The sequence below is a fragment of the Schistocerca piceifrons genome, chromosome 10, assembly GCF_021461385.2.
Source record: "Schistocerca piceifrons isolate TAMUIC-IGC-003096 chromosome 10, iqSchPice1.1, whole genome shotgun sequence".
Classification (NCBI taxonomy): Eukaryota; Metazoa; Arthropoda; class Insecta; order Orthoptera; family Acrididae; genus Schistocerca; species Schistocerca piceifrons.
The window spans coordinates 112,129,640-112,156,457 of record NC_060147.1 but is presented as its reverse complement, the minus strand read 5'-3'; the positions used below and the strand labels follow the sequence as shown (position 1 = coordinate 112,156,457).

Sequence of the window (26,818 nt, the reverse complement as noted above, 5' to 3'; positions counted from 1 at the left end):
GATAGACAGTTTCTTCATAAATGATAACGGTACAATTTTAATAGGTTACTGAAATGAGATGGGCAAGATTGTAGTGAAAAAAATTTGTCTCTTGTATATTGTCAGATAGAAAGCGAACGTAAGTAGAATGCGAGACCTCTAACCCGCAGTCATGCACTTACAGCGGTGTAAGGTAAACAGCTGTGGGTATTTTGAAAGCTCACTGTCAAGTTTTTCAAAGTCACTTTGTTGTATGTTTTCAGATAAAGTACAAAAACGGTTAACTGTCAGCAGTTTAAATAAGGCAAGGCTGTAGAGGTGTCAAGGTGTTTGCACAAAGTCATTTTTATTTTGTTTTGTCTGTTTTAGTCTTTTGTTGCACTGAAACATAATTCCACCTTTTCATTGCAGCATTTGACATGTTTTATGCAAACAAAATAAATTTAGTACTGTTTCCTAAATTTAGTCTAGTTAACTTACAATTTTTCTGTGTCTTTGGGACAAACATTGACACAACATTGAGCAGAACATATAAAGTAAAAGGAATGGGACACCCAATGAGGAAAATGCTTTAAAGACATTGTGGATCAGTAAACTTAAGTTGATTTATAAAGTTTTGTAATAATCTGATATTAGATACCGTATATTTTTACCGAATTTGAAATCATTTTCAAACTGGGACAGAAAAAATGCTGTATATTTGAGCATAACACTGATTACATTAATAGTAAAAATGGAACATAAAAATTGCTTTCTGTGTATAGTATAGTTTGTGTTACATTAGTGTGTTCTAGAATGGCTGGCTTGGATTAATACACTAATACTTCAGTCCGTTTTACAGCAGTGTGCATGGCTTGTTTTGAAATTTTGTTTAAATAAGTTGCATTTAAACTGATGTGCTGTTCTGTGTTAGCTTCTTCGATAGATCCATCTGCATACGTAAAATAATCAAACAGCAAAAAATTTTAATATTTGCATGATTGTTGGTGCAAGAAATTGATGCCTCTTTACAGTAGATTTAAGTTGTATCAACAGTAAAAGCTTTCATGCAGATCTTATTCAAATGTTGTTTCCTCCGTCTCCTCTTCTCTGTGCCCCTCTCTCACCCATTGCAGAATCATCTCCATTCCATTGCCTCCTCCTTGTTCTACTACACTCAACCCCCCTTCTTCTCTTTGCACTCTAGATCCTCTCTATATTCCCATGCCTTCCCCTCTCCTCTCCCTGCAACTCAAGTTCCTCCACTCATTGTCTCTTCCCTGCCTGCAACTCCTGCCACCCCTCTGCCCTTCCCTTTGCCATCCCCACCCTTCTTTTGCCACATCACTTCCTTCTCTTCTCCACCCTCTACTGTGTTCCCCCTTCCCTCCAGATGGTTTCAGTCTTTCTATATTACTATTAAGATTGGCATTTAGTCAGACACACAAGTAATTGAATTAGATGGGCTACCCTGGTCCTCAGTCATTTCAGCAAAGGAAATACTTTGCTCTGTACATGACAGTGATGTTGCTACATTTTGTAATGGCCACTTGAGTGACATGCAGATACAATACGAGTGAAATACAAAGTCTCAGCACATTCTGTTGGTAGAAATCATAAACAGGTGGAATAGGCTTTTTTCTTTCTTTTAAGTTTTTAAGGCTTCCTTTACTGATAGTATCAAAAGTCTGCTATGAAAGTGGTGGCTGGGTTAAAACTGCCACTACTAGTGTCACCTGCTGTAGCAGACTGTGCAGGGGATTGGGGTTGCTTTCTGCCACTTCATCTGCCACCCCATCTTTTTGTTGCCCGCTGGTGCATATTTTTGAGCATTTGGCTGACAAGTGTTTAGTGGTTTTTCTGATCTTTTGCAGGGCACGAGTGATAATATTGTCCATAATTCCCCTCCATTGCTGTTGGTGGACTGGGCCATTCCACCTCCAGCAATACAGGGTGACTCTTTGACAGTTTAGTCACTTTTGCTGGCAAAACCATAAAAACCAGTCGATTGTTGTGTCAGTACATACCTTTGGCAGGGCACATGTGTCTCAAGGAATTAACGTAGTAAATCCCCGTGGTGCCCACAAATAGGGATTGTTTATGTGGGATGTAATGTTCCCCTGGTAAGACTGCATCCCTTCTGCCTGATCACCTGCACAGGTTTGTCAACTTTAATGCATGTAAGATCAGTACTGTCTCATAACTGAAAAATTGTGTCAGGTTTGTTCAGCAGTTGCTGAGATGCTACAAAAGTTTCTGTAAATACTTCTGGCTTCAGTTGTCTGGGGCAGAAGAGTGCCCCAACTCTGATTTTGACAATGTCCATATATTTTACTATCAACATCACAATACTTCCATTGTTACCAGGACATCACATTTTACGAGTGGGCTTTTGGTAAGGGGGGGAGGGGTGGCAGTAGTGTCCATTTGATCTCTCTCAAGATCGTATTCTTTTCACAGTGACTTTTCTTTGCAACTTGAGACAGTGAGATAAATTCAGGATTAAATGACATTTTGTTGATTGTCGGAAGAGCAAAATATTTTGTTAATCAATAATATATACTGCATTTCAAAGCAATGCTTCATTATCGGTGCTTAAGCTTATTATTAAGGGGTGTTCGTGTTACTGGAAATTTTTCTGTTGGAGGTTAAAGTGAATTTAAATGGAAAAAAGCAAAAATTACATATGGGTATGATGGAAATGACATTTTTTATCTACCTAAGAATTGTGTCTGCTCCCTTACACACCACATCACAGTTTAGTTTCATACTTACTCTATTTTACTGCATAAATGTTGTTTTGTGTATGATAGATGGTGATAGAGATGATACTATAAATTATAAGAACATTGCATTTTGTGCATGGACATAATTGTTTATAATACACTCCTGGCCATTAAAATTGCTACACCAAGAATAAATGCAGATGATAAACGGGTATTCATTGGACAAATATATTATACTAGAACTGACATTTGATTACATTTTCACGCAGTTTGGGTGCATAGATCCTGAGAAATCAGTACCCAGAACAACCCCCTCTGGCCGTAATAACGGCCTTGATACGCCTGGGCATTGAGTCAAAAAGAACTTGTATGGCGTGTACAGGTACAGCTGCCCATGCACCTTTAACATGATACCACAGTTCATCAAGAGTAGTGACTGGCGTATTGTGACGAGCCAGTTGCTCAGCCACCATTGACCAGACGTTTTCAATTGGTGAGAGATCTTGAGAATGTGCTGGCCAGGGCAGCAGTGAACATTTTCTGTATCCCGAAAGGCCCGTACAGGACATGCTGAAATGTAGGGTTTCGCAGGGATCGAATGAAGGGTAGAGCCACGGGTCGTAACACATCTGAAATGTAACGTCCACTATTCAAAGTGCCGTCAATGCGAACGAGAGGTGACTGAGATGTGTAACCAATGGCACCCCATACCATCACGCTAGGTGATACACCAGTATGGTGATGACGAATACACGCTTCCAATGTGCATTCACCGCGATGTTGCCAAACAAGGTTGCGACCATCGTGATGCTGTAAATAGAATCTGGATTCATCCGAAAAAATGACATTTTGCCATTCGTTCACCCAGGTTCGTCATTGAGTACACCATCGCAGGCGCTCCTGTCCGTGATGCAGTGTCAAGGGTAACCGCAGCCATGGCCTCCGAGCTGATAGTCCATGCTGCTGCAAACGTCAGCGAACTGTTCATGCGGCCCCATCTGTTGACTCAGGGATCGAGACGTGGCAGCACAATCCATTACAGCCAAGTGGATAAGATGCCTGTCATCTCGACTGCTAGTGATATGAGGCCGTTGGGATCCAGCACGGCGTTCCGTATTACCCTCCTGAACCCACAGATTCCATATTCTGCTAACAGTCATTGGATCTTGAGCAACGCGAGCAGCAATGTCGTGATATGGTAAATCGCAGTCGCGATAGGCTACAATCGGACCTTTATCAAAGTCGGAAAAATGATGGTACGCTTTTCTCCTCCTTACACGAGGTGTCACAACAACGTTTCACCAGGCAATGCTTGTCAACTGCTGTTTGTGTGTGAGAAATTGGTTGGAAACTTTCCACATGTCAGCACGTTGTAGGTGTCACCACCGGCGCCAACCGTGTGTGAAAGCTCTGAAAAGCTAATCATTTGCATATCACACATCTTCCTGTCGGTTAAATTTCGCGTCTGTAAAACGTCATCTTCGTGGTGTAGCAATTTTAGATAGGACTAAGCTGCCATCTTCAGATATGCAAGGTTACAAAAATTACAAAAATATTTACATTGTTGTTGCTGTAATTGTAAATTAACGATTTTACATAGTTTTTTTTGACATAACCACAGGTTATAGGTTATGAGATCATCTTGTGTGGTAAACCACACATTTGTTCTCGTACCGTCATGACGGATTGTGGATTTGAAGTAAAACAAAATTACCTTTCATCAGTTATTATAGCAAATATACAAATTCGAATAAATGCTTAAAATAACACAACCCCATGGGAAAAAGAGAATAGAACATTAAAAAATATAACTGTGTCCACATGGCAAGACAAGAGTCGTAGAGGTGTGGCACATCAAGAAATGCCGTATGTGTCTGGATTGGTTGCTTGCTACATACTACCAGATACAGTCAGTTGTTACCTTGACATTTAGTGTCATCATTGTCATCAATAAACAGAAAACTTTTACCAGTTGAAAATTGTCTTCTCTTATTTTCTTACTCCAGACATAGTGCAGGGTGTCTCCACAGAAAGTGTATTTTTCAAGAGCTCACTGTGCATGCCGAACATATCGGAGGACAGTGAGGGTACTTTCATCGCTTGCTTGGCCCTTAGTAATTCAGTCACTATGGACCACTTCTCAGGAGCAGACTGTGCATTCTGTGTGTGATAATTTTACAAAAATGGTGGTTCATTGAGTGTAGCACAGAGGAAATTTTGCAGTGATGTAGATTGCATAATATAAATTATGTCCTAAGTATCCCCTTATCCCAAAATTGATCAAAACATTTTAGGAGACCAGTTCAGCACTGGTCAAACCGAAATCTGGGCGACGAAGGTCATCAAGAAGATTGGGTTGATTTGGGGGAGGAGACCAAACTGCAAGGACATCGGTCTCATTGGATTAGGGGAGGATGGGGAAGGAAGTCAGTCATGCCCTTTCAAAGGAACTATCCCGGCATTTACCTGAAGCAATTTAGGGAAATCACAGAGAACCTAAATCGGGATGATCGTACACAGGATTGAACTGACGTGCTCCCAAATGCGAGTCCAGTGTGCTATCTACTGCGCCACCTCACTCGGTGATCATCAAGAACGTACAAATCCGTGGAGAATACAAATTGTTCTGTTTGTAATAGACCAAACCTCTCAATTTGTAAGGATGCAAGTTTTTTCTATGTGAATAGATCATCATTGCATTGAATTCTGTAAAAAGACCTTAGACTGAACCCTTACAAAATACAGTTGGTGCAAGATTAAAGCCTCAGGATTTGTTAATGATGTGACATTTAACATATTGTTTTCTGACGAGACAGATTTTCACCTGAATGGTCACATCAATAAGAGTTGCTGCTACTGGATTGCAACAAATCCTAAACAGAAGCACGAGAGACCCTTTCATTGGCCAAAAGTCACTGTATGGCCTATGATGACAGCTTTAGGAATAATTTGCCCATTCTTTATTGAGGATGAGAGCACTCATGCATTTATAGTGCATTGGGAAAGTTATGTGCTGGTTTAAATGACTTTTTGACACCTGAATTTCAAGACTTTCCTGGTTATAACCAAAGATCATGGTGTCAGCAAGACAGAGCCACAGCACACATGTCCAGTGAGTCTGTACTGCAAGTTCATGGAATTTTCCGTGGCAAATTGATCTCTAGGAGGGGTGACATAAATTGCCCCTCAAGCAGTGCATATTTGAGTCCTGTGGATTTTTTTCTCATGGGGATATGTCAAATCTAAAGTGTGTGTCAATAATCCATCCCAGTGTCTACATGCCGAGCTGCTACACAAAATTTTGTTCATTATTTAAACGAGTGCCGTAGGCATGCAGGATTGCATTTAAGTGACATTACTTTTAAGAAGTTAATTCTTAAAGTGTATAGTTCAATAATGAGATTTTGTCGCTGGAATATGCAAGTGTTCACCTTAAATCAATAACCTTGATCTTAGGTTGTGGTGTGTATCTTCCAATATGTGTACAACTGTTACTGTAACATGCCAAGATGCTATTACGTTTATGCCATGTTCTGTGTTCTGATGTATGCATTACAATTAAATAATTGTGTAAAATGGCACGATAATTGCAAAATTTCAATACAATGTCTACTACCATAGTCCCATCAAGTAAGCAAGTCTCGTACTGTTATTTACATTGTACCCCACTTATGTCGTTCTTTTAGCATGTGACAAGTGTTTAATGTTAACTCCCTTACTGGAAATAATTTTTCCAAATGTGAAAATTGATGAAATATTATTAAGTAGTGTATTTTCCATTTTATGTGCCTGATATTGTACTCTTTTTCCATTTTTAAATGATTCATATTGCATTCTAATGTTTCATGTATGTTTGTAAAAAATGTAGAAAACCTTTATTATTATTCATGAGACCACAGCCATCTGGTGATACTACTCTGTATTACTCTATTAGCGTGACTGGTATCAGACGGTATGCTCAGGTACATGTGGCACTTCTGATGTGCCCCACTTGAATGACACTGTCTTGTCATGAGGGTACACTTATATTTTTTAATATTATACTCTCTTTTCATGATGTGGTAATGTATCTTGTGCACATACTCAAATTTATATATTTACTGTAATAACTAACGTAAAAGTAATTTTGTTTTACTTCAGAATCACAGTCTGTTACAGTGATATGAAAACAAATGTGTGGTTTGTTGCACAGCATGATTTCATAACCTGTACACTGTGGGTATGTCAAAAAGAGCTTACATAAAATTGTTAGTTTACAGTTACAGCTACAACAGTGTAAATATTTTTGTAATCTTGCAGATATTAAGGTGGCAGTGTAGTCCTGTTGAAAGTAGTAATCCAGTGCACCTACCCACAGTCACAGCAATGAAAACTTCATATTGTAATCTTTCTTTACATATCATTGTTTATAATTCATCATTCTACATGACAAAAATAACTGTAGGTTATCTATTTGTTGGTCACAAAAAAGTGTATTGCGGAACAGTCCATCTAATTTTAATTGTCATTTCCATGGTTACATTCATTTTAACCTCCAGCAGATCTGCTGTTCCTTGAATGTTATTCCTTCATACTGCAGTTGAACTTTAAAATCTGTTGTGTGATTAAGACAATACACCATTTAAAGCAGTGGATGTGATCAGTCATTTAACTCTGGATGGCGTAGAGGTCTTTTACAGGCTACTCTCAAAGTTCATATTGGACAGCAATTCAAATGAAATTAGCCTTGGCCTATTGAAAGGAAACAACCAGCGTTTGTGTAAGCATTTAGGGAAACCATTGAAATCACAGATTTTAACACATTTCCTCTGCAGTAAAAGTCCAGTGCCTTAACCCCTGCACCACCTCAATGGATAATAGAGTTGAGGCCAATCCCACCACCCTGTAGTGAATGCCTTTTCAGTGTTACTCTTTACTTACAATAAAAATTTGCTTTTGTTCAGCACTTCAAACTTTTTTGCTGTATTCTCTTTTTCCTGGGCAATGTCTCTCTTATCAATTGGCTTGTATTCCATTTCAGCCCGAGTTTTCAGATCATCGCCTCAGTTTGGTGTGACTCTCCTTACTTACGAAGTCCTTCAGAGATTATTCTTCATCGACTTTGGAGGAACGTGAGTATCTGACTGTTTTTCAAACTTGTGTGAGATAATTATCTGTTGTGTAAACATAAGTTTAAGAAAGTGCTTGAGTGAGTCCTGTTTTAATTCAGACTCTGCTTTTTGAACTTCTTGTCTTTTCATTTCAACTGTACAGTTATTAAAAGTAATTTATTTCACTTTATCAGATTTGAAAGTAAAATTTTAGATCCTTCGTAGTTCTTGATTCCCTGGGTATTTGTGTGGAAGAACAATACACTACAGAGGTCAAAACTTTCCTGTGGTGGATAAACACAAATGTCCATAGCTGGCTGATTTCAATCCTTTCTTGTTTTATCTCAACAGAGGTTCATTGTTGAAGTTGTAATGCCATTACCAATTTTGTGGTCATTAATGAACCACTCAGAACAGTTCTTTTTTGCTGTATCTGTTGTTTAAATATTATCTGTCTCTGTTGACATTGTAAGTTGTAAAGAACAGAGAACAACCTCTTCCTTATAGTTTTAATGCAAGAAATAAATTTCAAAAGTTTTTAAATCTTTTATTTTCACTGCTTGGTTACAAACTTGCCAGTTCCTTACCTGGGTAAGTACGCCTTTTGTGTGATTTTTGTTACTCTTTGATAGCATAATGTATTTTGGAATTGTACGTGGCCAGCAACTGATTATTTGAGTAATAACACTGAATTGTTCTTTAATTTGCAATACAGTTACTTTCACTAGCAGATAAACTGCATATATGTGCCACTGGCTTGCAGCAATGAGAGCCATAATCACAATTTTGCAGATATATTATTTTGTCTATTACATTTTATGATACTTTTAATGCTATTGTTGCTGTTATTTTTTAAATACTATTGTGCAACATTTCTGGTAAGTTTCTGTTTGTGCTTGTTTCTCTTGAGCAGTTTTTCGCAAGTGAACATTGTATGGGATATCAGACTTCTAAGGGCTTATGTTTATTGTATAATGCAGACTTTACAACATTGCATTTTTCATCCAAAGTGCACAGCTGGCACATTAGCATAGTCCGAATATCTCAGCATGTAATACCTGTAAGTTTCTTTACGTGTCCCTGAATCCGAATGTATAAACATTAAGCAGCCACTGTGTAGATAATCATTGTCAGATTTAGCTACTGTAAGAGACAGTGCAGAGGTAAGGACATATTTCTAAAATAATGAGTTTAATGTTTCTTAGCTTATAAAATAGTGCATTATGAGGTTTGTTAAGCACCTATTACCTTAGCAGCTGAAGTTGCTCCTATCTCTTTAGAAACCTGTAGCAGTAAGACTGTGTACTATCTACCCAGTGGAGCTGATGGTCTGTTGGTATTTGAAGTATACTTTTGTGTGAATTTCAGTGATGAATGGTTGATATCTAGAAAATAGAATAGACCAAAGTATAAGTTATGTAGTAAAAGTCATGGTTGTCATTGAAACTAATAAGTTGCCTGCCAGGACCAACAGAAAAGGGAGTAAGATATGACAGGTGTCAAGAGAAACTGTCGTTCACCATCATAATCACCTTTGTTCTTTCCAAATATTGTGTCTACGAGGCTCTCTTCCATTTGTGAATGCTGTTATTGGTCCTCATCTTTTATTTTGTCCTTTATTATTTCCTAAAGAAACAGTCAGATATATTTCATTTGGAATTTTTGGAAATTGGGGTAAAATTTCTGACAGGCAGTGCTATATAATTTGGAAGCTATTTTTATACTGTCACAAATTTACAAACTTTGTTTCAGTTTTGCTTCCTAAATGTGTGGAGGTTTATTTTATTTATTTATTTATTTATTTATGAAATCTGGCTTGAAAAAGAACTAGTTAACTTTAGACTTCTACTTTAGTTTCCCTTATATCATTATTTGGCAGAATGAAGTGGTTGTGTGTTGCTTACCCTCTACTACTTTTTATTACTGCATCACCATACAAATGAAGGCTGATGGCATGACAACTCCTTCTGTAGATATGAGAACTGGTCTTATTTCTCACAGTACATGTGTTGTACTTTGAATATAAACTTGTTGAAATTCTCATCCTGCAGTCCAGATTCAGGATTTCTGTGCTTTCCATAATTTAATTCCCTTCTTTAACATACCTCAGAATGAGATGATTAAACCCAGATATACAACATAGTGAAATTTGGACTTTGCAGTTGACTGTTCTCTGTAACTGTAGACACTAACATTTTTAACATGTGAGGGAGGTTGGTATCAGCATCGTTATTGCTAATGATTAATAATTACTGTCTACAGGTGTCCTTTAGGCTGTGGTTAAGCAATTTTCCACCACATCCTTTCTCTTAAATGAGCTTTTCGTGCAAGGTATGCGAGTATGTGGAGTTTGAAAAGTGAGAGTAAGATAATGGAAAATTGAAGTTGATTGTCACTGATCAGTGGTAGACCTGGATCTGTCATCTGTGAAATACAAAGATTTATATTTGCATCCTGACTTAGTACACATTTCAAATGTTTATGATTGTTCATCAGGTATTCTTCAAACTATGACTTTGCCATCAAACTTACCTCATTCCATGTAGTGGCATTCAAGTAGGAAGAATCCAAAGCAGTCTCTCACTATTAAAATCAGCGTGAGTCAAAGCAATGTTTAGCTGTGACCATCTGATGAACTTTTTAAATGTGATGAATGAATGCTGTAGTTTGTAGATTTCTTTATGCATTTTCTTTTGCTTTCTTTATGCCTTTTCTTTTGTTTTTCCCTTGGTCTTCTCCTGTGTTACCAATTGGGGTTGGATAGAATTTGGATCAGAGGAGGACAACAGTAGCTAAAGCGAAGGAAATAAAATCAGTAGGATGATGCAAGTTGGACATTATTGAAGGGGGATTTTTTTCACACATTGAGATAATGAGCCACTTTGTGAAACACAGCTTTGTGACTTGGATAGTAGAGAGTATTTTTCATAAAAGTCAGGTGACTGTGTTTTAGTATTATTCTGTGGCACAGTTTCACTTCTCATGCTCTGCAAGAATAAAAGAATTCCAACCAGTGATATAGCATGTCAAAAATCTGATACTGAAAATAGGCTTATTTTTAATATGCTTGTGAATCTGAATGTAGTTTTTAGTTTCTGAAAGCCGACATGGATGTGCTTGCATGCAGCCCAGGCAAAAAAACATTCAAAAGGTGATGTCAATAGATATTTATAATCTTTCACATATGTTAATTGCAGTATCAGCCTCAACACGTTATCTCTCATGAATAAATATTATATATCATTATGTATCATTTATAACAGTTTTTCTCTTAAAATGTAAAAATGTTGCCTTTTCCTGGAGTTAACACAAAATTATTTTAAACTCTTGTGAAATCTACTGAACAGTCTCTAATGGATATCTTTCTTAAAATCCTGCTTTGAAACTTACCTAATTTGAAGGTTTGACTTTCCAAGAAATGATATTCTTGCATTTGCATGAACATACGGATATTAATTCAGTATTATGAGAAGTAAGTACAGCAGAGTTTACAATATGTCTTATTGGGATATCATAACAAAAGATCTGTGTGTTTCTTACTAACTCTCATGGTCATAGTATCATAGTAAATGTGTTTTTTGGCTTTTATAAGAGGTCTTATAGTATAAAAAAATGAGGAAACACAACCACTTTACCTGGAGCTTATATGTGTGTGTTACGTAGGAATATATAACAGTTGATACATATTCATTACCATCTTTTGAAGTGAAGTGTCATGATTCTCCTCTCTCTCCCTGCACTGTTCCCTACCACCATCCTCCACTGACATGTGCAGACAACGGGTGGGTGGATTCAGATGTCCTCACAGTTTGGGTTTCAGAAAGGTTGTTCCACTGAGATGCTGTTTACATGTACACTCACCAGATTTTACAAGCATTGAATAATAAAATATATGTGAATCACAAATAACTTGACATTTTATGGGATTAATGATCTAGCTAACCAATGAATAATGTCATCTCTAACAAAAAGGATGCAGGAAGTTGTACATAGTAACTCGAGCGGTATAGTCCAGGGACAATATTCGATCTGGGGCGAAATCACATATGGAGTTCCCCTAGGCTCAATCTTAGATTAACGACTGTCCCTCATATATGTAAATGGTCTTCCATCTAAAAGGTAGGAGACGAGATACCGGCAGAAGTAAAGCTGTGAGGACGGGGCGTGAGTCGTGCTTGGGTAGCTCAGTTGGTAGAGCACTTGCCCGCGAAAGGTGAAGGTCCCGAGTTCATGTCTCGGTCTGGCACACAGTTTTAATCTGCCATGAAGTTTCATATCAGTGCACACTCCGCTGCAGAGTGAAAATCTCATTTTGGGATCTTCCATCTAGTATACAATAAACAGAATTACTTCTATTTGCTTGATGACACTACTGTTATAAACAGTTCAAGCATACATACAGAAACAGAAGTAATGGTAAGCAAAGCTCTTAGAAGTATCATTGTTTGGTTTACTGCGAATGGTCTCACCCTCCATTTTAAAAAGAAACTGCATTTATAGTTTTGCACATCTAGACGTATTACACTAATGATAAGTGAAACTGATGGTGAGGAAATAATAAATACAGTTGAAACTTCAAAACTCTTAGAAGTCCATGTTGACGAGACTTTGAATCAGAAAAAACACATTTTGGAACTCCTGAAACAACATAGTTCAGCCACATTTGCACTTAGAATCAATGCAAATCTTGGGCAGTGACAAATCTGTAAGTTGACATATTTTGCATATTTGTAAATAATTCACTACAGTTTAAAAGGAACAACATGGTACATAATTACAATATCCGAAGGGAAAATGACATTCATTACTCCACATTAAGGTTGTCTTTAGCTCAAAAACATTGCTGCAACAAGGAATTTTGATCACTTACCCAGTGACATAAAACGTCTGACAGCAGCAAAGTAAAATTTAATAAAAAAAAATGTAGAAGTTTCTCCTTATTCCATAGAAGAAATTCTATTACTGTAATATGTAAAAAGTGGTGGGCAAATTAGTAACTTACATGTAACCATATGTACAAATTAATTTGCAATATGAATCTAAAATGATTTGTTCTACATGATTATGATCAATCGTGCAAAACAATCCATGGAATGTGTAACTAACTGATTGACTAACCAACAAACTTAAATCTTGCACCACCTTCCTAAGTTGCCTCTGTAGCCAGTCGATCAAGATCTATTTCCTGATAGACCAAAATTTGCTTATGAAAGTTAGATCTAATTTAGATCCATCTCTTTGCTTCCCATGTTCTAAATGTTGTTGGAAATATAACTTACAAAAGAATATTCAACCATTTTTTGGACAACAACCATTCAACAAATGCTTGGTTTCGCTTACATAAAGGATTCTGTATAGAGAAAGCAATAAATATTTTCTTACACAAGTTAACAAAGTAATTACCCTGATAGCTTTCTCTCTAAGCTTGCCAAAGCCTCTGATTGTTTTGATCATGAAATTTCACAGGGCTAACTAAAACATTGTGGTGCTACGGGCATCCCCATGTATGTATGCAGTATATCTCAGAAACAGAAAGTCTCGTCACAGGAGTCAAACTAAACTTGCAGAGGTAGAACAACAAATGTGGTATCATGCAAGATTACCAAAGACATCAGTGTATTTTCAGAAACTGAGATGTTTGCTGGCGACACAAGTACAGTGATAGAGTTTTAACAATGATACTATGAAAAGAATAGATCGTTACTCCCAATGTCCTGGAGATGTTGAGTCGCAGACAAGCACAACAAAAAGACTTTGTTGTGTTTGTCTGTGACTCAACACCTCTCTGTATGGTGAGTAGTAATCCAACCTTTTCATATGTTGTTGTTACAATTTGTACAGAAACCAGATGGCAGTTATAAGAGTCGAGGGACATGAAAGGGAAGCAGTGGTTGGGAAGGGAGTAAGACAGGGCTGTAGCCTCTCCCCGATATTATTCAATCTGTATATTGAGCAAGCAGTAAAGGAAACAAAAGAAAAATTCGGAGTAGGTATTAAAATCCATGGAGAAGAAATAAAAACTTTGAGGTTTGCCGATGACATTGTAATTCTGTCAAAGACAGCAAAGGACTTGGAAGAGCAGTTGAATGGAATGGACAGTGTCTTGAAAGGAGGATATAAGATGAACATCAACAAAAGCAAAACGAAAATAATGGAATGTAGTTGAATTAAGTCGGGTGATGCTGAGGGAATTAGATTAGGAAATGAGGCACTTGAAGTGGTAAAGGAGTTTTGCTATTTGGGGAGCAAAATAACTGATGATTGTCGAAGTAGAGAGGATATAAAATGTAGACTGGCAATGGCAAGGAAGGCGTTTCTGAAGAAGAGAAATTTGTTAACATCGAGTATAGATTTAAGTGTCAGGAAGTCGTTTGTGAAGGTATTTGTATGGAGTGTAGCCATGTGTGGAAGTGAAACATGGACGATAAATAGTTTGGACAAGAAGAGAATAGAAGCTTTCGAAATGTGGTGCTACAGAAGAATGCTCAAGATTAGATGGGTAGATCACATAACTAATGAGGAAGTATTGAATAGGATTGGGGAGAAGAGAAGTTTGTGGCACAACTTGACCAGAAGAAGGGATCGGTTGGTAGGACATGTTCTGAGGCATCAAGGGATCACCAATTTAGTATTGGAGGGCTGTGTGGAGGGTAAAAATCATAGAGGGAGACCAAGAGATGAATACACTATGCAGATTCAGAACGATGTAGGTTGCAGTAGGTACTGGGAGATGAAGAAGCTTGCACAGGATAGAGTAGCATGGAGAGCTGCATCAAACCAGTCTCAGGACTGAAGACCACAACAACAACATGTTGTCTTCAGTCTAAAGACTGGTGTGATGCAGCTCTCTATTGAATTGAATTGAATTTTATTTGATCCTGTAAGATTACATTGTGTACAGTAAATGTACGTGTAATATAGGACATGTCAAAGTATTAACATTCATTATCACTTATTTTTCTACACCTTTAGCTTACATTTTTACATCATTGATAATGAATAACAATATATACAAATGTAATGGCATAAGTATTCTGCAACACTGTAAAACTCTTTTTCAATGAGATAGTCTTTAAGTTTCTTTGGAAAGTCATTGTGAAGTACACTATCTTGCAGGTTTTTGGGCAGACTTCTTAGTAGTCTGATACCAGAGTACGGGGTTCCTTTTTGTGGCGTTGCCAGTCGGTGGGGTGTGCTCCGTACTTCATTCTTCCTTCTTGTATTGTGGGTGTGTACACTAGCATTTGTAATCCAGTCCTCACTACCTTTTGTGATGTACATTATTGTTTTGCATATACAGCGATGAAAAAGTTAAGATACCTAAATTCTTGAAACAGTTTCTGCACGTTTCAGAGGTCTTTCTTCTTAAAATGGTTCTAATTGGTACAAATACTTTCAGAAAAAGACTTCTTGACACCTAAATCTATATGCGATGTTAACAGTCTTCTCTTCTTCAAAAAGGCATTTCTTGTCATTGGCAATGTACATTTTATATGCTCTCTACTTCGGCCATCATCACTTATTTTGCTGCACAAATAGCAAAACTCTACTACTACTTTAAGTGTCTCATTTCCTAATCCAGTTCCCTCAGCATCACCTGATGTAATTAGACTGCATTCCATTACCATTATTTTGCTTTTGTTGATGTTTATCTTATATCCTTTCAAGATGTTGTCCATTCTGTTCAACTGCTTTTCCAAGTCCTTTGCTATCTCTGACAGAATTATAATGTCACTGGCAAACCTCAAAGTTTGTATCTTTTCTCCCAGAGCATTAATTCCTACTCCATATTTTTCTTTGGTATCCTTTACTGCTTGCTCAGTGTATAGATTGAATAACATTAGGTGATAGGCTACAACCCTGTGTCACTCCCTTCTCAACCACAGCTTCCCTTTCATGCCCATTGACTCTTATAATTACTGTATGGTTGCTGTACAAGATGTCAATACCCTTTTGCTCTCTGTATTTTGTCCCTGCTACATTCAGAATTTCAAAGAGGGTACTCCAGTCAACATTGTCAAAACTTTCTCTAAGTCTACAAATGCTATAAATGTAGGTTTGCATTTCCTTGCTTGACCTCTCTTGTAAGAGAAGTCGTAGGGTCAGTATTGTCTAGTATTTTCCTATATGTCTGCGGAATCCAAACAGATCTTCCCGGAGGTTGATTTCAGCCAGTTTTTCCATTCTTCCTCTGTAAGGAATTTGTGTTAGTGTTTTGCAACAGTGAACAGTGACGTATTGAACTAATATTTTGGTAGTATTCACACATGTCAGCACCTGCTTTCTTTGCAGTTTGAATTATTACATTCTTCATAAAGTCGGAGGGTATTTCGCCTGTCTCATACATCTTGCATACTAGATGGAAGAGTTTTGTCATGGCTGGTTCTCCCGAGGCTATCCGTGGTTCTGACAGAACATTGTCTACTCCCAGGACCTAGTATTGACTTAGGTCTTCCAGTGCTCTGTGAAATTCTTCTTGCTGTATCGTATCTCCCACCCTATCTTCATCTGTGTTCTCTTCCATTTCTATGATATTGCCATCAAGTACATCTTCCTTGTACTGACCGTCTGTATATTCCTTCCACCTTTCAGCTTTCCCTCCTCTGCTTAGGACTGTATTTCCCTCAGAGCTCTTGATATTCATACACCTGCTTCTCTTTTCTACAAAGGCTCATTTAGATTTCCTGTAGATGATGTTTATCTTTTCTGTCGTGGTACATTCTCGTAAAGTCGTACATTTTCTTGTGGCCATCTCTGTTTGACCATTTTTAGGCATTTGTATTCACTTTCACCTGCTTCATTTACTGCATTATTATATTTTCTCTTTTCGTGAATTAAATCCAATATCTCCTGTGTTATTCGAGGATTTCTACTAAGTCTCGTCTTTTTTCCTATTTGGGCCCCTGCTGCCTTCACTATGTCATCTCTCAATACTATACATTCGTCATCTACTGTATTCCTTTCCCATGCTCTGGTCAAGCATTACCTAATGCTACCTCTAAAACTTTCAACAACCTCTGGTTCTCTCAACTTATTTAGATTGTATTTCCATAATTTTCAATCTTTTTGCAATTTCTTCAGTTTCAGTCTACAGTTCATGACCGATAAATTGTGGTCAGTGTCCACATGTGCCCCTGGAAATGTCTTAAAATTTAAAATCCGGTTCCAAAACCTCTCTTACCATTATATAATGAGTCTGAAACCTTCCTGTGTCTCCAGGTCTATTCCACGTATACATCAGTCTTTGATGAGTCTTAAACCAAGCACTAGTGATGATCAAATTATGCTATGTGCAGAATTCTACTAGGTGGCTTCCTCTTTCTCCAGTCCATATTCACCTACGGTTTTCCCTTCCCTTCCTTTCCCTACTATTGAATTCCAGTCCCCCATCACTGTTAAATTTTCATCTCTCTCAACTATGTGAATAATTTCTTTTCTCTCATTGTACATTTCTTCTCTCTCTTCATCATCTACAGTACTAGTTGACATGTAAACTTGTACTACTGTGGTGGGTGTGGGCTTCATGTTCCCTACGCTGTTCATACTAGCGTATCCACATTCCTATTTTATCTTGCATTATTAAACTTACTAATGTATTACCCCTATTTGATTTTGTATATGTAACCCTGAACTCACCCGCGTATAAGCCCTGTTACTGCTGCCATTGAACTTCACTGATTTCCACTATGTCTAACTTTAATCAATCCATTTCCCAGAAACCTGCCCAGTTAAAGGATTTGACATTCCATGCTCTGATTGTTAGAACACTAGTTTTGTTTCTCCTGATGACACATCCTCCTGAGTAGTCCCCACCCAGAGATCCGAATGGGGGACTATTTTTTTCATAATATTGTTTTTATTCCAAACTGCACTTTCCATTATTTGAACACTCTTTCATTAACGCAACACAAAACTGAGTCTTCCAGTCCCCAAGTTAAGTGGTTTTGCTGTTTCCTCTTAATTTATGCTTCTCACATCAAATTAAAACAAAATGGATTTCTGTGGTTGGGAGCTGTCAAGTGAATTAAAATACATTCACGTAATTACGGAAGGCTAACACATGTTATTAGTTTCAGTTTTCTGGTTTTAATTTATTTCCACATTTTTAGCAGTCAGTCGCCTTGCATAATAATGAAGTTATTTTTTTTAGTTTGCTTAAATAAATGCAGCTTTTATTAATCTTCTCCCCATAGGCTTTGAGGTTCGCCGATGACATTGTAATTCTGTCAGAGACAGCAAAGGACTTGGAAGAGCAGTTGAACAGAATGGACAGTGTCTTGAAAGGAGGATATAAGATGAACATCAACAAAAGCAAAACGAGGATAATGGAATGTAGTCAAATTAAGTCGGGTGATGCTGAGGGAATTAGATTAGGAAATGAGACACTTAAAGTAGTAAAAGAGTTTTGCTATTTAGGGAGTAAAATAACCGATGATGGTCGAAGTAGAGAGGATATAAAATGTAGACTGGCAATGGCAAGGAAAGCGTTTCTGAAGAAGAGAAATTTGTTAACACCGAGTATAGATTTAAGTGTCAGGAAGTCATTTCTGGAAGTATTTGTGTGGAGTGTAGCCATGTATGGAAGGGAAACATGGACGATAACTAGTTTGGACAAGAAGAGAATAGAAGCTTTCGAAATGTGGTGCTACAGAAGAATGCTCAAGATAAGGTGGGTAGATCACGTAACTAATGAGGAGGTATTGAATAGGATTGGGGAGAAGAGAAGTTTGTGGCACAACTTGACTAGAAGAAGGGATCGGTTGGTAGGACATGTTTTGAGGCATCGAGGGATCACAAATTTAGCATTGGAGGGCACCGTGGAGGCTAAAAATCGTAGAGGGAGACCAAGAGATGAATACACTACGCAGATTCAGAAGGATGTAGGTTGCAGTAGGTACTGGGAGATGAAGAAGCTTGCACAGGATAGAGTAGCATGGAGAGCTGCATCAAACCAGTCTCAGGACTGAAGACAACAACAACAACAACAACAACAACAACCCCATAGGCAGTCAGTTTATCAGAAGTGAAGTGTTTCATTCTGAACTATTGGCTAGTTTCAGTTGTTCACTGAATTTCAAGTGCATGTTTTAATCTAATGGCATGTATGGAATTATGCCATAATAAAGAACAAAACATGAGATAATACTGTAGTGGTCCACCAAGAAAATTTGCATCCCGAAAACCGCACTGAAAACCTTAATAGCAGGTTGGGGCCTACTTTATTGTGAATATGGACATATGATTTTGCACTTTAAGCCAAATTATACATTTTAGTATGGTTTTCAAAATTCTGATGCTCTTGGAGTATCATATTTCTTTTATGATGTCATGTAAGATCTCTTAATACTATATACATACAGGCTTCCTTCATCATTGTAGCTGCCCACAAGCAGTAATGTCTGTTCTCTGTCGCTCTCTGGCAACTGCTGTAATGAAGCTATTTCTAACAGATCATGGGAAAATATTGCAAATGCTGCTTTGAAAACCGTTAGTTTCAAAGTAAATTTCCTTTTACGCAAGATGAATTATGTTACGTGTGCGAATGTCCAATGAATTTTTTTAAATCACAGAGCGTTTGACTCTCGTTTAAAACTTAACACACTGAGGATTAGCCACTTAGAAGAATTTCAAGCCCAGAACACCAGGCATTGTCATCATTTAAAATTTTAGTGGCACATTTGATGATGTATTTTAAAGTATAACACTTGCAAAAACGAGCAATATTATATGTGAAAGCTCAAATTTTCTTGTAGCTACACCATGTACTTGTATTCAAACTGTTAACTTTTCCTATCTGTGTGTTCACACTATTTAACAGTGATGTTGCTGTTGGCTGACTACGTCACATGTCCCATGCTCTGAATATCTGCAGTCATTGGCTGGCAAGATCATGTGACATGAGCTATGATTGGCTTAAAAAAGCGCATGTTAATCTCGATTTCAATGCTTCAGAAACTGACATGCTGTTTCAAATCTATACTTTCGTAATACAAATACAAAAATATGCTGTGTATCGTTATATGAAAATATGGAGCATAAACATTGCTGCACATCACAGATCTTTCCAAAATATTAGTTTTTGCTGAGTTTTTTCAGTCTCTGAAGTTCCATGCTGGTGTATAAAACCTTTATTTTTACAGCTCCAAGGGAAAGTATATTGTCATTTATCATGGGAGAGTGTATTTTTCACATTGGAAGAAGTGTATTTTCACGTGGGGGAAAAAGTGCGTTTTTAACCTGGAAATCCAAGAATTTTTTTTTCTTGTACACATATGGTACATCATGTTAAAATATGCAGTTAGAAACCATCTTACTAGCTACTTTTCCTATAGTTTTCAGAATATTTGAACTTAAGGGTTTAATTCCACTGAGCTCAAATGCTCATATTATACAGGTTTTAATTTTACAAGAATATAGGCAGCTGACAGTAATCTGTGAAATAAGTGTCATTAACACTTAGGATGAAGTGGTGGACAAGCAAAACAGCAGAGTAATGTAAGGAAAAAAGCAGCAGCTCTTTTGAAAATAGCTGCATTTCTATGAATATGTATACCACCATAATCTGTAAAGCATTTAAAAAAAGCAATCTGCAAGTGATTCCCATAATTAATAATGTGAATATATTAAATATAGTTACAACTTGTCATACGTATACTTCACAGAAGTAGCCTGCAATATTGCGTCTGCCTGTGAATCTCAAACCTTGCTCATTTCATATCCCTGAACACACTCATTCGTGGTGGGATTTATCTAATGTAATGTGTGGATGGGTGACCATACATATGCGTGTAAAATCACAAGTAGACAGAATGACTGGCCAACACTTTGGAAGGCAAAATTCTAAGTACTGCATACAGTAGCACATTGCCTCCTGAAGTAAATTGACGGTCAGTCACTTTGTCGGTTTGTAATTTTAAAGTTTTCTCATGTGACTTTTCCTTTTATGTACATTTATGTATGTATGTTACTTTTTCCAGTGTGACACACATATTAGACGAATGGTTGCTTTTCCTCATTTCCAGTGTTTCCGTCATAGAATTAGTGAGGTTTTATTTTTTTCTGAAATAATACATTACTAAAGTTTTTGAAACCTTCATACAGCAGTTTAATAAAGATTTTCCTACACTTGTTTTGCTGTTGTTGCAGCAGTTGGATTTTTTCAGTGCTCTGTCCATATACTGTATAGTTAGTTGTAATTGTGGAAGCTAAATCAAAGACCTACAGAATGTAGACAATTGTTCCCTAAAATAATCTTTATGTATTGCGTTTTGGAACACTTTCTTACATATTTATTTTGGCATTTCTAATAATGTTTCAAAAACTGCAGTGCATGTTGGAGAATATTAGAATGGAGGGAATGGATAATTACATGAGAAAGCAAGTGCATTAACTTTTTGCAAGTTCACTGCTGATTTATTTATTAGCTGATTTCAGATCACAAGACAGACAGTGTAGGCTTAGTGAGTTTGCTTCAGCTTGTTCTTAAATGTAAATACTAAAATTGTCTCACATACTTATGTACATATTTTGCACCGGAGCATTTGTGATTCACATGTTATATACAGTCAGTGTTTATAGGTTTAAATAAAATGACAATGGGATACTTATCTTGATCTATTGCTGCTTCCACTGAAAAAGTATTGAGTATTTTATTTGAGACAATCTCAAATTAAAGTAAGAAACAGTGGTCCAGTGTACATGCTCTGAAATTTTGCTAAATTGATCACTCCTTTAATTCTTCTCTATTTCAGTGACGTATTTTAGCCTTATGGCCTCATGTGGTATTAGGTTGTTTTTTTTTTCTGTACGTGTTAAAACTTTCTAACAAAAATAACAAAATAGCTATAATTTATCCATGTCAGACTGTTCAGAGGTCCTCCAAAGCTTTTGAAATTTATTTAAAAAATAAAAGGACTTGAAAAAAGCCAATTTTTAGGGTGCTCTGTATATTTTATTTGTAAGCATAATTTCCTAACATAAATCGTGCTCTATATAGTTTTATATACAAGGTGCAGAAAAACAGTTTGACCAGAAGTGTAGGGCAAGAAGACAGCATCAAACGAAAGAATTTGAGTGTAGGAACTAGGGGTTGCATATTTACATTTCTACATGTGTCATCAACAACTCTGGCTGTGAGATGGTCTCAAGTCTGAAATTTGTTTGTATTTTCCAGATGTAAATAAAATTGCACTGTACTCACTGTTGTTACAAGTGATTGAAGTGCAATGCAAAACATTTATTTTAAGTATCCTTTCATTGTTTTTAGTAGGAAGAGCTATCTGACTAGAGTAGGTACCAATGAGTGAGTGAGTGTTGTGAAGCAGCAACGTGGAATATGGTTTCACATGGCATGAATTAATTGACATGCTCTTGTGCTCTATGGCACTACACATGGCATTGCAAGGGCAGGTTGTAGGATTTACCAGGAACTTTATACACACTGTAAGCTGTCTCAGAAAAATACTTTTCTGACAGCTGACACAGAGACAGAGACAGAGAGAGAGAGAGAGAGACAGAGACAGAGAGAGAGAGAGAGAGAGAGAGAGACAGAGAGAGAGAGAGAGAGAGAGAGAGAGAGAGAGAGAGAGAGAGAGAGAGGCCTCTTTGCAGGCTAATAAGCACAATACAGGCAGGAGACACACTGTTCGTACAGTTCAGCTTGACGAAGATGTTTTACATCACATAGATAGAGCAAGATCTAATGACAAGTACCGGATGAAGCGCTTGTGAATATTTTTGGTAAACATTTTTGGAAACAGTGATCAATAGAGTATTATATTTTAACTAAAGTTCAGTCTCGATCAGAACCTATGTTATTGAGACATAAGTGTTGTGATCAAGACTGAACTTTAGTTAAAATATAAGCTTGTGAACATGGTGTGGACCATCATCACACCTGGAATGTCCAGTGGCAAAAGATACGAGCTGTGGGTTGAGGCGACTTCCCTGAGTGATTAGTTCCAAAAATGATTAGGACTGCTTTACTTGTCAAGGCATTCCCAATTCACACACTACAAAACCCTCATGCAATGTATGTCCATCATCATCAAGAGTGATTTGCTGTAATTGTGAGTGGGAACTGTGAATGGCTCACTCATTGGCCCCAACATGTTACCTCAAAGGTTGAATACTCACACGTACCTTGTATTTTTGCAACAAGTATTGCCTGCACTACTGTAGGATGTACCACTTGGAGCTAGGCAGAACCTTTGGTTCCAACATGATTGCACAATTCGACATTTTGCACATGCTGTCTGATATCACCTAAACAGGACCTTTGCTGCAGATGGATCAGACAAGATGGACCATCATAGTGGCCTCCACGTTTGCAGACTGAACACACTGAATGTTATGCTCTGGGGTACCCGGAAAGAGAGTGTGTATGCAATGCCATTTGAGGATGAACAGGACTAGGCGCCTCATGTTATGGCAGCAGCAGAAATAATTCATACTACTACTAATGTATTTCAGAGAACTTGCAAATTTGTGCATCATTGTTATGTTTTATGCCAGTGTGAAAATGGTGGTCAGTTTGAACATTTTCTATGACATACTCATGTTAATTGATGACAGGTTTGTTTACAAGAGAATACTCGTTTTTCGTGTACTTTGACTTTTTTGTAGTATGTCAGCTAAGTATGATACATATGCGTGTGATGCATTAAGTTTTTCTTGTTGTGAGGATTAGTTAGTCCAAATGTTTTGTTTACATATATATTTTCTGTGAATTACTTTTCATTTTGAGTAAAGATATCCATATGTGAGATTTCAGTTACATTCAGCCAAAAATATGCAACTGCGACCTCTAGTTCCAAGTCAGATTCCTTTTTTTGATGTGTTTCTGCCCTACACTTTTGGTCAGATTGTTTTTCTGCACCCTATGTAACTGGTGTGTGTAGGGTATTAAGCAGGTATTTCCAGTGGTCATTAAATCTTGTCCCCTTGTAATACAGGTTCATTTCTCAACATACATGGAAGTTTTGAATTTGAGACAGCAATTTAGTAATTAAATGTCATGGTTTTATACAAAAATAAAGTAAAATGTTGCACTAAATTTATTTAAATGTGGGGTCATTTGAGACAGAAAGTAATATCTCATTGTAATATGTGTAAATAACAGTACATCTGCAGGCATTGGTGCCTAATGATAGATATTGCCTTATAGTTGATGGAAAACTGCTGTTTTCTTTTAGTTTTATCAGAGTTTTCAAATGGCCATCATGGCTTAATTAAATTAGTGAGTTAACAAGGATATAACAGGTTACTACATATTAATGACATTTTAAATTTTTTAATATATTTCACTGTCAGTATCATTATGAATACTGAAAGGTTGAATGTCATATAAATATTGATTGTTTCCCTGCTGATAATTTCATTTGTAATCAATCTTTTTACTTGTTCATTGCCATTATGTCTAAATTGTGTATTCCTGTTTCTCTGGTAATTTCAAAATCCAGACGTCCAGCGGGGTCAGAGCTGAACGTACCCGCAACCGGCGTGGCTGACGAAATGAAGTCGACAAACCCGGACCACATCGGAGGTTACCAGGTCGCACTGCCTATTTTTGCCGGTATCGAGTCCAAGTTTGGACTGTGCCTACCAAGGTTCAAACCGGGCGTCGTGCACGCCACGAGCGAAAAGTCATAGAGAGGGCACCGTAGACTGGGGGCAGCTTCGGAGCTGCGCCTGCACAGCCCACAGCCCTCCTAGCAACTTCTGCTCTTACAAGAAGCCACCCCTCCGCGACACGGGATGTGAGTTCCGTCACGAGCAGACGAAGCACGACCACAGGCCTCCAGCGAAGAAACAGGTTGCCAGCAGTGCTCAGAGTGGCTGCGGCTAAACACTTCTCCACAGCACTGTGCCAGGACCTGTATGCCAGTGACAGTATAAAGAGTTGCCCGCAAGCACTGTCGAGGCATGTGTCCCATTTTGTGACTGTACAGATTGTATTTAATTTGTGTTTGTAAGGACAGTACATAGAATCGTGCAAAACTTGTTTTGTACAAAGTATTTATTTAAAAGAAAAGAAATATTGATGATATGCATTTTGTTCTCCCAATATTGTACTCCTTTAATTTCTTGTTCTGATACCCACCATAGTGTTCATTTTGTTTATGTAAACAGTTTACAGGTTGCCACTAATGTAAAATTAGTTTCTGGGGCACACAATGATATTCCTTGAGATGTGTGTTTAATTATGATTCACCGAATACGATTAATATTACACCCTGAAACACAAAATCAATGATTACTGCTACAGCTGCTTAAAAAAAGTATGGAAAATAATTTATTTGAATATAGATGAAAGCTGTGCGTACAAATAAGTTTCTGGTACTTGACATTTCCTACAACAATATAAGTGGCCATTCATATATGCCTATGGAAAGAAAATGATAGGGATTGTACTGCAGTTAATGTAACCTATATATGAAATGTGAAAGGTTCATTGCACTTCACAAATTACAGTTCTAGAAGACTGTTTCTTCCATCTGACATTCATTAACACACAGGCTAGTAATATTAAAACCTTGATGTAACATTGGTTTTAAATCAATGGTGTTCCTTTATACGGTGAAATTTTGTCTCAGTTGCAGAGTAGCAAATGCTTGTGTGTCATTGCTTGTAAGTTTTGATGTTAGAAGGGAAAAGAGCAGTTTTGAGAGTGATAAAATACGGAAATTGGGGACCATTTTCTTTTTCCTTGGAATGGCGCATTATGTTTTTAAGAAGAAGTAATTAGTTTTTCTGATGTAATTTAATGAAACATGAATAATTTTACATAATATAATACTCCTCTTCCTTACATGTATTTTAATGTTAATGTTTTACACATTACAAAACACAAATTTTGTATTAAAAGAAACATTTTACATGGATTTTTGTCTAGTCCCATTTTCTGTGCCGTGAACTATGCATTTGCTTTTATTTATTATTTAGCCTAATCGAAAGTATTTCAGTCATTCTTAAGTAATTCAGTTTTTACTGTTTCCAATTGTTGAATTGTGGTAACCTTGTCCCATCATCAGCTGTTTCACATGCAGTATCAGACAGGACCAGAAAAGTACCTGTGTAGTGACAAAGGCTAGGGTTTGAAAGGAGCAGCACAATGCTCAGCCTAACAGTTGTCAACAGTTTATTCAAGAATATTGAGGGACAATTTAATCATCAGATCAGTAAAAACATTGTGTGTAAAGTACTTTATCATTATCCAGTGCTCTACATAATGGAGAGAAGATAAACCAACTTGCTGGACTACAAATTGAACATCACTGTCGTTTTGGTTGTGAGCATCATCAAGTTGGGTTATCTGTGTTATATGTGAGTGATATTTCTCTGCCACAAGGATGACTTATGCACTGACAAGATCTTTGGCCTGTTCTTTTCACATTGCTTCTTTCAAACAGTAACAGCTCATGACCCAGTGGGTTTTTTTGTTTTACGGGTGGCGTGTTCTTTTGAGCAGCGGTTTATAGAGTGTATATACTGATTAGTTTATGTACTTTGTTTTTATATAGAGAGAATTATAAAATTAAACAGAACTGTTACACATTTTTTGTGAAAACTTTAAATAAAATGCATTAAATAAATCTTTTATTTCGATGTCTTTAATTTCAACACACTTTTAGAATTTTACAGTTTATTTTAGCAGCAGTTGTACAATAGTGATGCTAATCCTGTTTTTCTTGCATTGTTGAAAGTACATATTGTTACAAGCATTATATCTATAATTGATTGTCATGATTTTGTAGTGCCAATATAGAAGCTGCAATACCATCACACAATAAAATAATCAACTGAAGTTAAACAAATAGCTGTCTGATTTCAAAGTACTTGGACACAAAACCAAAAGCTTGTAAGCCATTGATCTGGCTGCGACATCCTGAAGGATGTAAAAGCTGGCGGTTAGACTCACTGATTGTTAGCCTTGGAGACTCGCATTTCGATTTTACTTCCACCCCCCTTTTGCAGTGATTGTAATGACATTCTGCTTTTTTCCGCAATTAGGGCAGTAGCTGAGCCATATGATTTTGCTGATTA

At 37.2% G+C, this 26,818-nt stretch overlaps 1 protein-coding gene across 3 annotated transcripts in view; it reads left to right on the top strand.

The window, feature by feature from the left end:
* LOC124719123 (calcium-binding mitochondrial carrier protein Aralar1) overlaps positions 1 to 26,374 on the top strand; it is a 615,804-nt gene extending 589,430 nt beyond the window's left edge. For all 3 annotated transcript variants that reach the window (XM_047244818.1, XM_047244817.1, XM_047244816.1), the window contains 2 exons: positions 7,705 to 7,795; positions 24,235 to 26,374. In XM_047244818.1, the coding sequence (XP_047100774.1) occupies positions 7,705 to 7,795; positions 24,235 to 24,424 (281 nt within the window). In that variant the 3' untranslated portion in view covers positions 24,425 to 26,374. The remainder of the gene's footprint in view (positions 1 to 7,704; positions 7,796 to 24,234) is intronic.
* Positions 26,375 to 26,818: the final 444 nt, after the last annotated feature.